Source organism: Oncorhynchus kisutch, unplaced genomic scaffold (genome assembly GCF_002021735.2).
Source record: "Oncorhynchus kisutch isolate 150728-3 unplaced genomic scaffold, Okis_V2 scaffold3749, whole genome shotgun sequence".
NCBI classification, from domain to species: Eukaryota; Metazoa; Chordata; class Actinopteri; order Salmoniformes; family Salmonidae; genus Oncorhynchus; species Oncorhynchus kisutch.
In genome coordinates, this window is record NW_022265694.1 from 532,083 (window position 1) to 545,565 (window position 13,483).

Below are 13,483 nucleotides of genomic sequence, written 5' to 3' on the forward strand. Positions count from 1 at the left end.
CTTGTCCTGTGCCCCCTGGTTGGAGAGGTGGCTCCATAATTAGAGAGGTCTTGTCCTGTGCCCCCTGGTTAGAGAGGTGGCTCCATAATTAGATAGGTCTTGTCCTGTGCCCCCTGGTTGGAGAGTTGGCTCCATAATTAGAGGTATTGTCCTGTGCCCCCTGGTTGGAGAGGTGGCTCCATAATTAGAGGTCTTGTCCTGTGCCCCCTGGTTGGAGAGGTGGCTCCATAATTAGAGGTATTGTCCTGTGCCCCCCTGGTTAGAGAGGTGGCTCCATAATTAGAGGTATTGTCCTGTGCCCCCTGGTTAGAGAGGTGGCTCCATAATTAGAGGGAAGGATGTGGAGGGGGAGACAACATGTTTCTCCTGTAATTTACTTAAGCACACACACACACACCATAAGATCATATGACTTGTTTGTGCTCGCCTTATGTCTATGTTCTACTGGTACAGACCGTAGTGCATCTCCCCACAGTCAATGACCACGGCAATGTGAACTGAATCAACTCTGTGAGAGATTGATTTCCATAGCCTACTGCGCTCTCATAACCCGACGCCCCATACTTTTTATTTTATTTATTTTAAATTGAATGACTTGTTAGTTTGTGTTTTCTCCAGTTGAATGAGAAGACGAAAATGGCCAAAATATATGTATTTTTTTGCTCCCAGATAGCGTGTATACTGCGGTGAGGTTTTCCTGGTGGAAACCCGACCTCCACGTGGTTGGTTGTTTACGTCTTCCAGGAACGGGCCGCAGCGGAACAGCGCTGATTGGGAAACTTCATTCCTGGATACAATTTCATTGCAGCAAGTTTGGACGGCTGGAAAATATATCGGCTGCCTCATCCACAAAGAGGTGCTGGAAAAAAGCACTGACTCCTGTTTTCAACCTTCTCTGTATTTATTAATGTAAGTGCTCGACCTATGTCTCCGTCTTTTGTTCTAACGCTAGTATTAGTCTCCGTCTTTTGTTCTAACGCTAGTATTAGTCTCCGTCTTTTGTTCTAACGCTAGTATTAGTCTCCGTCTTTTGTTCTAACGCTAGTATTAGTCTCCGTCTTTTGTTCTAACGCTAGTATTAGTCTCCGTCTTTTGTTCTAACGCTAGTATTAGTCTCCGTCTTTTGTTCTAACGCTAGTATTAGTCTCCGTCTTTTGTTCTAACGCTAGTATTAGTCTCCGTCTTTTGTTCTAACGCTAGTATTAGTCTCCGTCTTTTGTTCTAACGCTAGTATTAGTCTCCGTCTTTTGTTCTAACGCTAGTATTAGTCTCCGTCTTTTGTTCTAACGCTAGTATTAGTCTCCGTCTTTTGTTCTAACGCTAGTATTAGTCTCCGTCTTTTGTTTTCACTTCTAAGCCACGTTCATTTTCGAGTGTTTTTGTCGTGAACAAACACTGACTTTGGCAATCTAGAAGTTGTAGCTAAATACAGCGAGAAAATGTAACGTAAATGATGTGTTGTCCAAATATAGTTTAATTATCTAGGACATGCTGTGCCTGCTCCCCTCCAAGTCGCACAGTCAAAAACGGCTGGGAATAATGTGGAACAGGAATCTATTCAATAACAAGGTTTCCAACATACAACAGAGTTGTTTATCGGCAGAATAAGATACCAGGTAGGGAAGTGGGCTACGTGGTGAGTTGATGCCTATTCGACAGCTAGTTAACTAGGTGAATTGATCATGCTACTTTGTATACGTAGTTTTTTCGGCATACTTGTTATTTACGAAGTTTTTGGAAACAGATTCCGGTTGGAACGTAACACAAATTATACCCAGCCGTCAAAAACACGTTTTCTAAATGTTTTTTTGTTTGTTACTTAGCTATATAGTCTTGTTGTTTTAAGATGTTGCTGTCTAAATGAGCTTTTACTTTCCTGTAGTGTGATGCGGTTTGATGTCAACATATAGCTACACCTCTCCGCTTCTATAGTTACATACACAAACCATTAGCAACACCTTGCTGATATTGAGTCGCTGCATCCCCCCCGTTCTGCCCTCAGAACAGACTCGTCGGGTCATGGACTCGACAAGGTGTCTTAAAGAGTGACACACGGATGCTGGGCCATGTTGACTCCAATGCTTTCCCAACAGTTGTGTCAAGTTGGCTGGATATTCTTTGGGTGGTGGACCGTTCTTGATACACTCGGGGAAACTGTTGAGTGTGGAAAAACCCTGCAGCGTTGCAGTTCTTGACACACACAAACCGGTGCGATTGGCACCTAATTACTACCATACCCCCCCCCCCCCCCCCCCTTCAAAGGCAATTAAATATTTTGTCCTTCCCCATTCACCTTCTGAATGAGACACATACACAATACACGGCTCGAGGCTTATAAATCCTTAATTAACCCGTCTCCTCCCCTTCATTTACACTGATTGAAGTGGATTTAACAGGTGACATCAATTAGGGATCATAGCTTTCACCTGGCCAGTCCCATGTTCCGAATGTTTTATACACTCAGTGTTGTTCCACTTATTTTCAAGTTTGGTTCTGGTTGTTTCAGATCCACAAGAAGAATGTTTCAGCTTGGAAGCCAGCTGGCCCAGTTTCACTTCTCCACAGGACCCAGTACTGCTATTGCAGGTGCCGAAGGAGACAGTAGACAGCCTACCCTAACAGTACAGGACTTTATCCAACATGTCAGGTAGGCCTAAATGATTGATTTAACAGGGCAGGGACTTATACAAGTGTGTTCTGTACGTATGGTGAGGTTGTTAGTTTGATGTTCTTGTTTATCCTCGACAGTGGTAGCTAGACTACGTTGTGGGGACAGGGGGGGGGGGGTCAGGTTGTGTTATGGGGACGGGGGGAGTCAGGTTGTACATAGCTAGCTAGACTACATTATAGAGACCGGGGGGGGCAGGTTGTACGTAGCTAGCTAGACTACATTATAGAGACCGGGGGGTCAGGTTGTACGTAGCTATCTAGACTACATTATGGAGGGGGGGGCAGGCTGTACCTAGCTAGCTAGTCTACATTATGGAGATGGGGGGGGGGGGGGGGGGGGGTCAGGCTGTACCTAGCTAGTCTACATTATGGAGACGGGGGGTCAGGTTGTACGTAGCTAGACTACATTATGGAGACGGGGGGTCAGGTTGTACGTAGCTAGACTACATTATGGAGACGGGGGGTCAGGTTGTACGTAGTTAGTCTACATTATGGGGACGGGGGTCAGGCTGTACGTAGCTAGTCTACATTATGGAGATGGGGGGGGGTCAGGCTGTACGTAGCTAGACTACATGACCAGGGGGGGGGTCAGGTTGTATGTAGCTAGCTAGTCTACATTATGGAGACGGGGGGGGGTCAGGCTGTACGTAGCTAGACTACATGACCAGGGGGGGGGTCAGGTTGTACGTAGCTAGCTAGTCTACATTATGGAGACGGGGGGGGGTCAGGCTGTACGTAGCTAGACTACATGACCGGGGGGGGGGGGCAGGTTGTACGTACCTAGCTAGTCTACATTATGGAGACGGGGGGTCAGGCTGTACGTAGCTAGACTACATGACCAGGGGGGGAGGGGGGTCAGGTTGTACGTAGCTAGCTAGACTACATGACCGGGGGGGGGGGGGGGGGGTCAGGCTGTACGTAGCTAGACTACATGACCGGGGGGGGGGGGTCAGGTTGTACGTAGCTAGCTAGTCTACATTATGGGGGGGGGGGGTCAGGCTGTACCTAGCTAGCTAGTCTACATTATGGAGACGGGGGGGTCAGGCTGTACGTAGCTAGCTAGTCTACATTATGGAGACGGGGGGTCAGGTTGTACGTAGCTAGACTACATGACCGGGGGGGGGTCAGGTTGTACGTAGCTAGCTAGACTACATGACCGGGGGGGGGGGGGTCAGGCTGTACGTAGCTAGACTACATGACCGGGGGGGGGTCAGGCTGTACGTAGCTAGCTAGTCTACATGACCGGGGGGGGGTCAGGCTGTACGTAGCTAGACTACATGACCGGGGGGGGGTCAGGCTGTACGTAGCTAGCTAGTCTACATGACCGGGGGGGGGGTCAGGCTGTACGTAGCTAGACTACATGACCGGGGGGGGGGTCAGGCTGTACGTAGCTAGACTACATGACCGGGGGGGGGTCAGGCTGTACGTAGTAAAAAGCATAAGGACCTTGGATTATATCCCTCTTTATTGTCTTTAGGAAACTTGGCGGACTGAAAAAAGAGAACATTTTCTGCGACCTACGAGTTCCGACCCAGTTTCAAACCACCAAGGCAGACGACATCGACCTCGTCATCCTCACAGGTGCTCAGTCGAGTATTAAACTAACTAGTCCTATGTACTGTCCAGTATTAAACTAACTAGGCCTATGTACTGTCCAGTATTAAACTAACTAGGCCTATGTACTGTGTGGTATTAAACTAACTAGTCCTATGTACTGTGTGGTATTAAACTAACTAGTCCTATGTACTGTCCAGTATTAAACTAACTAGTCCTATGTACTGTGTGGTATTAAACTAACTAGTCCTATGTACTGTCCAATATTAAACTAACTAGTCCTATGTACTGTCCAGTATTAAACTAACTAGTCCTATGTACTGTGTGGTATTAAACTAACTAGTCCTATGTACTGTGTGGTATTACACTAACTAGTCCTATGTACTGTCCAGTATTAAACTAACTAGTCCTATGTACTGTGTGGTATTAAACTAACTAGTCCTATGTACTGTGCGGTATTAAACTAACTAGTCCTATGTACTGTGTGGTATTAAACTAACTAGTCCTATGTACTGTCCGGTATTAAACTAACTAGTCCTATGTACTGTCCAGTATTAAACTAACTAGTCCTATGTACTGTCCAGTATTAAACTAACTAGTCCTATGTACTGTCCAGTATTAAACTAACCAGTCCTATGTACTGTGTGGTATTAAACTAACTAGTCCTATGTACTGTGTGGTTGACTTGACTCCTAACCAATGTTCCTTCTTTCTTTTGAGCACTGAGCAAATGTCACTTCTGCTGAGCGCAAACTTGAAAATTCTGTGCAGCTTCCAGCTCTCGTTTACTGTGAACACTGAGGCTGCACCTGCTTTAAGTTACAGTTTTACTGTGAACACTGAGGCTGTACCCACTAAGTTACAGTTTTACTGTGAACACTGAGGCTGTACCCACTAAGTTACAGTTTTACTGTGAACACTGAGGCTGTACACACTAAGTTACAGTTTTACTGTGAACACTGAGGCTGTACCCACTAAGTTACAGTTTTACTGTGAACACTGAGGCTGTACCCACTAAGTTACAGTTTTACTGTGAACACTGAGGCTGTACCCACTAAGTTACAGTTTTACTGTGAACACTGAGGCTGTACCCACTAAGTTACAGTTTTACTGTGAACACTGAGGCTGTACCCACTAAGTTACAGTTTTACTGTGAACACTGAGGCTGTACCCACTAAGTTACAGTTTTACTGTGAACACTGAGGCTGTACCCACTAAGTTACAGTTTTACTGTGAACACTGAGGCTGTACCCACTAAGTTACAGTTTTACTGTGAACACTGAGGCTGTACCCACTAAGTTACAGTTTTACTGTGAACACTGAGGCTGTACCCACTAAGTTACAGTTTTACTGTGAACACTGAGGCTGTACCCACTAAGTTACAGTTTTACTGTGAACACTGAGGCTGTACCCACTAAGTTACAGTTTTACTGTGAACACTGAGGCTGTACCCACTAAGTTACAGTTTTACTGTGAACACTGAGGCTGTACCCACTAAGTTACAGTTTTACTGTGAACACTGAGGCTGTACCCACTAAGTTACAGTTTTACTGTGAACACTGAGGCTGTACCCACTAAGTTACAGTTTTACTGTGAACACTGAGGCTGTACCCACTAAGTTACAGTTTTACTGTGAACACTGAGGCTGTACCTGCTTTCAGTTAGTTTTAACAGTGACCAAGTAGGCTACTGTGGCTATGTGATCATAATGTAAGCCTACCAGAGTGGCCTGCCATCAACAACAATGGAGAAAAACCTGTAGGTGTTCTCTCCAGGAACAGGGTTGGAGTGCTACTGTCCTCTAGGTGTTCACTCCAACACTAATTAACTGGTAGATGAGCTGAATCAAGTTAGTTACAACTGGGGAGACTCTCCATGAACAGGGTTGGAGTGAACACATAGAAGACAGTAGCTCTCCATGAACAGGGTTGGAGTGAACACATAGAGGACAGTAGCTCTCCATGAACAGGGTTGGAGTGAACACCTAGAGGACAGTAGCTCTCCATGAACAGGGTTGGAGTGAACACCTAGAGGACAGTAGCTCTCCATGAACAGGGTTGGAGTGAACACATAGAAGACAGTAGCTCTCCATGAACAGGGTTGGAGTGAACACATAGAAGACAGTAGCTCTCCATGAACAGGGTTGGAGTGAACACATAGAAGACAGTAGCTCTCCATGAACAGGGTTGGAGTGAACACCTAGAGGACGGTAGCTCTCCAGAAACAGGGTTGGAGTGCCTAGTTCTACTCAACCCTCTTCTCACAACTCAACCCTCTTCTATCTGTCTTCTAAGGTCACGGGGTGTTCTGCATCGACGTGAAGCCCTGGAGAGGAACGGTGTCTTCCCAGCGGCAGCAATGGCACGTCCAGTTCAAAGAACAGCACCACAACTTTACCAACACCTCCATAGAACAGGTGGCTGACCCCCTTGAGGCCGTCATGGTAAATATGTCATAACATATTTTAGTTAATTAAATAAATGCATATCAAATGTAGCCAAGTCTTTCACATGGACTAGTGGTCCAAAAGACTACAGTATGACGTCTAGATCAGGGGGTTATCACTTCATGGGTGGGGCCCCCCCAATAACTTGATTGAGATAATAAATGGCCTATAGTTTTACTATGACTGTGGCAGGGCATGGTCGGACAAGTCTCAGGCCTTGGGAAGGAAACATTTTTAAGGCCTACCTCTTTGGCATAGGAAAGCAAATTTCCTGCAATTCAAAAAAAATATGTTTTTGTCATTGGTCAAAGCAATGTTATTTAATGGGGGGCAAAGCAATGTTATTTAATGGGGGGCAAAGCAATGTTATTTAATGGGGGGGCAAAGCAATGTTATTTAATGGGGGGGCAAAGCAATGTTATTTAATGGGGGGGCAAAGCAATGTTATTTAATGGGGGGGCAAAGCAATGTTATTTAATGGGGGGGCAAAGCAATGTTATTTAATGGGGGGGCAAAGCAATGTTATTTAATGGGGGGGCAAAGCAATGTTATTTAATGGGGGGGCAAAGCAATGTTATTTAATGGGGGGGGGCAAAGCAATGTTATTTAATGGGGGGGGGGGCAAAGCAATGTTATTTAATGGGGGGGGGGGGCAAAGCAATGTTATTTAATGGGGGGGGGGGGGGCAAAGCAATGTTATTTAATGGGGGGGGGGGGGCAAAGCAATGTTATTTAATGGGGGGGGGGGAAAGCAATGTTATTTAATGGGGGGGGGGGGAAAGCAATGTTATTTAATGGGGGGGGGGAAAGCAATGTTATTTAATGGGGGGGGGGAAAGCAATGTTATTTAATGGGGGGGGGGGGGCAAAGCAATGTTATTTAATGGGGGGCAAAGAAATGTTATTTAATGGGGGGGCAAATAAATGTTATTTAATGGGGGGCAAAGCAATGTTATTTAATGGGGGGGGGGCAAAGCAATGTTGTTTAATGGGGGGGGGGGGGGGCAAAGCAATGTTGTTTAATGGGGGGGGGCAAAGCAATGTTTAATGGGGGGGCAAAGCAATGTTGTTTAATGGGGGGGGCAAAGCAATGTTGTTTAATGGGGGGGGGGGCAAAGCAATGTTGTTTAATGGGGGGGGGCAAAGCAATGTTGTTTAATGGGGGGGGGGGCAAAGCAATGTTTAATGGGGGGGGGGGGGGGGCAAAGCAATGTTGTTTAATGGGGGGGGGGGGCAAAGCAATGTTGTTTAATGGGGGGGGGGCAAAGCAATGTTATTTAATGGGGGGGGGCAAAGCAATGTTATTTAATTGGGGGGGGGGGCAAAGCAATGTTGTTTAATGGGGGGGGGGGCAAAGCAATGTTGTTTAATGGGGGGGGGGGCAAAGCAATGTTATTTAATGGGGGGGGGGGAAAGCAATTTCGTTACATCTTTAAAGCTAATATCCTGTAACTCTACACATTTTGCCATGAGACCGAGACCTTTGCAGTTTAAAATCTTAAATTACAGTGCATTTTTATGTAAAAATTTGAAGTCATTATAATTCAAGTATTTGCCCAAGGTTTAAGAACATACATTGTGTATTAATATTATAACATTGTATTACACCCTCAACTTATTCCAGAGATCCTTTGAAATTAGTTAAATCTGTTAAATTAGTTGTTTTTTAATTTAAAAGGGTATATACTTAAAAAAAAAATGTTATGCCTGGCCACGGACCCCACTTTGAGAACCCCCTCGCCTAGATAGCCTAAACTGACAGGAACTGATGCCAAGTGTGGCCTAGTTGTCAGTTTAGGCTAAGTGGTGGCCTAGTTGTCAGTTTAGGCTAAGTGGTGGCCTAGTTGTCAGTTTAGGCTAAGTGGTGGCCTAGTTGTCAGTTTAGGCTAAGTGGTGGCCTAGTTGTCAGTTTAGGCTAAGTGGTGGCCTAGTTGTCAGTTTAGGCTAAGTGGTGGCCTAGTTGTCAGTTTAGGCTAAGTGGTGGCCTAGTTGTCAGTTTAGGCTAAGTGGTGGCCTAGTTGTCAGTTTAGGCTAAGTGGTGGCCTAGTTGTCAGTTTAGGCTAAGTGGTGGCCTAGTTGTCAGTTTAGGCTAAGTGGTGGCCTAGTTGTTGTAAGCCTTTGCAGTCTGGTACTTCCATTCTGCCAGCCAAGCTCCCTCTTATCCAACCTCTGCCCCAACATAGCATCTACAGCAGGGTTGTTCATTTTGCCCCCGCGGCCCGCCCTACGGTCTTCACCGAGGTCCAGAGGGCCGCACTTAAAATTGATTATTATTTACTCTATCCATAGCTTCTGGAATCTGCTATGCTCCCTGACTGTCTCCCTTTTGTTTAGATGACTGTTAGTAAGCTGGACAGTGAAGACTATAAATGTAGGTCCTTTATTTCTACAGAGATTTATTTTGGTAATCTCAATGTTGATTGAGATTGTCCCCCCCCCCCCCCCCCCCCAGGCCAGATCTGGCCCATATGTTTGACATCCCTGAGGCTCTTGCTCTCTACAGTGAATGTAAATGAGTGACTCCTGTCCTGCCCTGGTAGACAGGGTGACAGCTGTGTTGAGGCACCTGTTTTTTCCCCTCTATAAACATAATTACAGCCGTTACAAATCAAGAGGCCCTACTTTGTGGAAGGGAATTTACCGAACCCTGTTCCCGCTGTAGTGTTCATCAACTCATTTACATATAAATGTACTACTCTGACTCAGTCAAGATCCAGGACAAAGCAGACAGTTTGGATTAGAATCCAAAACTACAGAGTGGTTTAGAAAAATATTTTATCATCTAATCCTTCCAATGGGGATTTTCTTGGGGGGTAACACAATTTTTCCTAAACTGTGCTTTTCATTTCCATAGTGTGTCAGAAGAACATTACCCCACCAAAAACATACATTATGAGTTATTATTTGTGGTTGTTAAAATGATGCTTGATGAATAATGATATACTATACTTGACAGACCTGCTAATGATTAGGTCTCTGATTATTAGCTAATTTATACACTTAGATTTTACATTCACTCTTTAGTTATTTGGAGGCAGGGGGGTAGTTGAGTGTCATCCGCATAGCAACAATAGGTGAGACCATGTGAGGATATGACAGAGCTGAGGGACTTGGTCTGTAGAGGAGAGGAGAGGTCCATCCTCATAGCAGTGTTAGGAGAGACCATGTGAGGACACGACGGAGCTGAGGGACTTGGTGTAATGGGAGAAGAGGGCCTAGAACCGAGCCCTGTGGGACACCAGTAGTGAGAGTACGTGGTGCAGATACAGATCATCTCCATGTGACCTGGTAAGAGCGGCCAGCCGGGTAGAATGCAACCAAGAGTGTGCAGAGCCTGAGACGCCCAGCCCTGAGAGGGTGGAGAGGAGGATCTGATAGAGCCTGAGACACCCAGCCCTGAGAGGGTGGAGAGGAGGATCTGATAGAGCCTGAGACGCCCAGCCCTGAGAGGGTGGAGAGGAGGATCTGATAGAGCCTGAGACGCCCAGCCCTGAGAGGGTGGAGAGGAGGATCTGATAGAGCCTGAGACGCCCAGCCCTGAGAGGGTGGAGAGGAGGATCTGATAGAGCCTGAGACGCCCAGCCCTGAGAGGGTGGAGAGGAGGATCTGATAGAGCCTGAGACACCCAGCCCTGAGAGGGTGGAGAGGAGGATCTGATAGAGCCTGAGACACCCAGCCCTGAGAGGGTGGAGAAGAGGATCTGATAGAGCCTGAGAGGGTGGTGAGGGGGATCTGAAGGTTCACGGTGTTGAAAGCAGAGGATAGATCTAGGAGGATGAGAACAGAAGAGTCAGCTTTGGCAGTGTGACGAGCCTCTGACACAGAGAGAGGAGCAGTCTCAGTTGAGTAACCCATCTTGGTTAGGGTCCAGGAAATCATTCCTAGAGAGTTGGTCAGAGATGGCACGCTCAAGTATTTTTGGAAAGAAAACGGGGATACAGGTCTGTAGTTTCTGACGTCAGAGGGTTTCAGGACGAGGGGTGCAACTCTGGACATTTTGAGGTTAAAGGGTCAGCCAAGGGTCAGGGATGAGTTGCTGGGGGAAGTGAAGGTCTCCAGTGATGGTCTGGGGGGAAGGGAATGGGGTCGGACAGGCAGGTTGTCGGGGTGGCCGGACCTCACTAGTTGCTGGATGTCATCTGGGGAGAGAGAGAGGGGAGAAAGAGGTCAAGGCGACAGGTAGTTCTGGGTGAGTGAGACCAGTGGACTCAATAGGCTAGAGTGGATGTTGTCAAACTTCTTGGAGGGGAAGGTGGAAAAGTGTTTCCTAGGTATAGAGGCAGAACCTTGACATTATAGATTGATAAAGTGGACCTATACTAGCATACTGTGTACTCATTGTCGCGTACTATCTAACATATCCCGTTTAGTAGAAATTATGCAGTATGCCTCGGCCGCAATGCAAGAGTGGATCCTGAGTAGGTGGGGTGGGGGTGCATTTTTTTTTTCTCTCCCAAATTCAACAGACAGTGCATCACATTAACCAGCCTGATAATAGCTCATTTCCAATACGATCAATTTGTCTAAACTCTGAATATAAAATGAATCGGGTTATAGGCCTACTCAGGCTTGGTTATAACCAAGCCTATCACATTCAACTTATACTACAGCCCATCTATCCTATTTTAGAAAGGACTGAAGACAGAAACGGATCATTTGGTCCCATTTCAACATGTTTATTAGTGAAGCCAAAGTGTACACACACCTTCTCATGTTCCAATCAAAAGGCTATTTCACAGGACAACGTGGCCGGCCGGGCGCATCGCGAGTTCTGAACCGTTGCATAGCAACATAAACTATATCACTGATCATTGGGAACGAGATCAGAATGACTACGAAGGCTTGATCCATCAATTCAGTTATTAAATAGGTAGGCCAGCCTACAGAACCGGTTAACATGACCTCAATAACAGCCCAGTCCATCAATTCAGTTATTAAATAGGTAGGCCAGCCTACAGAACCGGTTAACATGACCTCAATAACAGCCCAGTCCATCAATTCAGTTATTAAATAGGTAGGCCAGCCTACAGAACCGGTTAACATGACCTCAATAACAGCCCAGTCCATCAATTCAGTTATTAAATAGGTAGGCCAGCCTACAGAACCGGTTAACATGACCTCAATAACAGCCCAGTCCATCAATTCAGTTATTAAATAGGTAGGCCAGCCTTCAGAACCGGTTAACATGACCTCAATAACAGCCCAGTCCCCGGTGCCGACACAGTCAGAAATCAAAAGATGGTTTGGCATTTTAGTTTAAATACTTTGACGAAGGCCACGAGAACAGGAAACGTTTTTCAATGAGAACAGAAATCCTCTTTGGTCCAATTTTTTATTTTACCTTTATTTAACCAGGCAAGTCAGTTAAGAACAAATTCTTATTTTCAATGACGGCCTAGGAACAGTGGGTTAACTGCCTTGTTCAGGGACAGAACGACAGATTTGTACCTTGTCAGCTCGTGGATTTGAACTTGCAACCTACTAGTCAAACGCTCTAACCACTAGGCTACCCTGCCGCCCCATTTAATGTGATCGATTTTCAAAATGTTGCATACTATAAAAAATAAATAAATGTGCTCAAACGGACCACTATTTAGGACGCTGGGTATTTGGTCGTTGGCTTTAACAGCAGATACAGAGGAAGAGGATGATAGGTCCTCCGGAAGTTTGGTTTTCCCTCATTTTCACTCAGCTGCCCACCGCCCTGTTCTGTAAGCTATACCCCCTCTAGACCAAGACGGGTAACCTGCGATATCTATATATCCTCTAGACCAAGACGGGTAACCTGCGATCTATATATCCTCTAGACCAAGACAACTAACCTGTGATCTCTATATATATCCTCCAGACCAAGACAACTAACCTGTGATCTCTATATATATCCTCTAGACCAAGACAACTAACCTGTGATCTCTATATATATCCTCCAGACCAAGACAACTAACCTGTGGCAGTACCTGAGGAGGAGCGGCCTGTCGGTGCGTCAGGAGCTCTTCCTTCCCAGGCTAGTCTTCCTCGCCCCAGACTGCCAGCTGGATGAAGAGTTGAGGAAGAGGAGGGAGCTGGTCTCCCACAGTCAAATAGATGAGTTCCTCCACTCCTTCAGAGAGGGCTATGTAGCCTGGATATCAGACGCCCTGACTCCTGCCTGGCTGTCTGGTGAGTGGAGGAGGCGTTGTGGGTTTTTGGGTCACAAATACTTTTTTTTTTTAAACAAAAATGGATGTGTTGGATAAGAAAATACTTAACTGTCATATTTCCCCAAAATATAGTGAAATAAGGGAGCTTTTCAATATTTCTAAGCTAATCAATATTTACTACTGTTAGCCTAGTCTGCCCTTCATTGCTTGCTGTACTGCTGAAGGTAGACAGAGAGACACATTTGCATGTGTTTTAAGCGCTGTGTAAATCCTGTGGGTTTTGGTTTCCTCCGTGTCCTGCAGGTCACCTGTCATACCGTCAGATAGGGGAGCTGAAACAAGTGGTGAGGAAAATGGGGACCTGGGACCTGGTCAGACTACAGGGAGGAGAGCAGCTCAAGGTGGCTTTTACAACATGATGGATATTAATATCTGACATTTTGCAGATGCTTTTGTCCTAAACCACTAACAGTCGTGTGTGTGTGTGTGTACATTATTAATATGGGTGGCCCCGGGAATCGAACCCACAATCCGCGAGGTACCTCAGGACTCCCATAGCCTAGTATTTCTAAATTGTATTAATAATAATAATAATAATAATAATAATAATAATAATAATAATATTAATAATAATAATAATAATAATAATAATAATAATAATAATAATAATTAAT

The 13,483-nt window shown here is 45.6% G+C and overlaps 1 protein-coding gene across 2 annotated transcripts in view; it reads left to right on the plus strand.

Moving 5' to 3' along the window:
- Positions 1 to 701: 701 nt before the first annotated feature.
- LOC109886045 (uncharacterized) overlaps positions 702 to 13,483 on the plus strand; it is a 32,352-nt gene continuing 19,570 nt past the window's right edge. Inside the window, exons 1-6 of one of the 2 annotated variants that reach the window (XM_031820935.1) lie at positions 702 to 909; positions 2,507 to 2,647; positions 4,148 to 4,251; positions 6,519 to 6,667; positions 12,600 to 12,828; positions 13,113 to 13,210. In XM_031820935.1, coding sequence (XP_031676795.1) covers positions 2,520 to 2,647; positions 4,148 to 4,251; positions 6,519 to 6,667; positions 12,600 to 12,828; positions 13,113 to 13,210 — 708 coding nt within the window. In that variant the 5' untranslated portion in view covers positions 702 to 909; positions 2,507 to 2,519. Of the gene's footprint in view, positions 910 to 933; positions 1,617 to 2,506; positions 2,648 to 4,147; positions 4,252 to 6,518; positions 6,668 to 12,599; positions 12,829 to 13,112; positions 13,211 to 13,483 lie in introns of those variants that run through there. The other variant, XM_031820936.1, reaches the window with a different exon arrangement.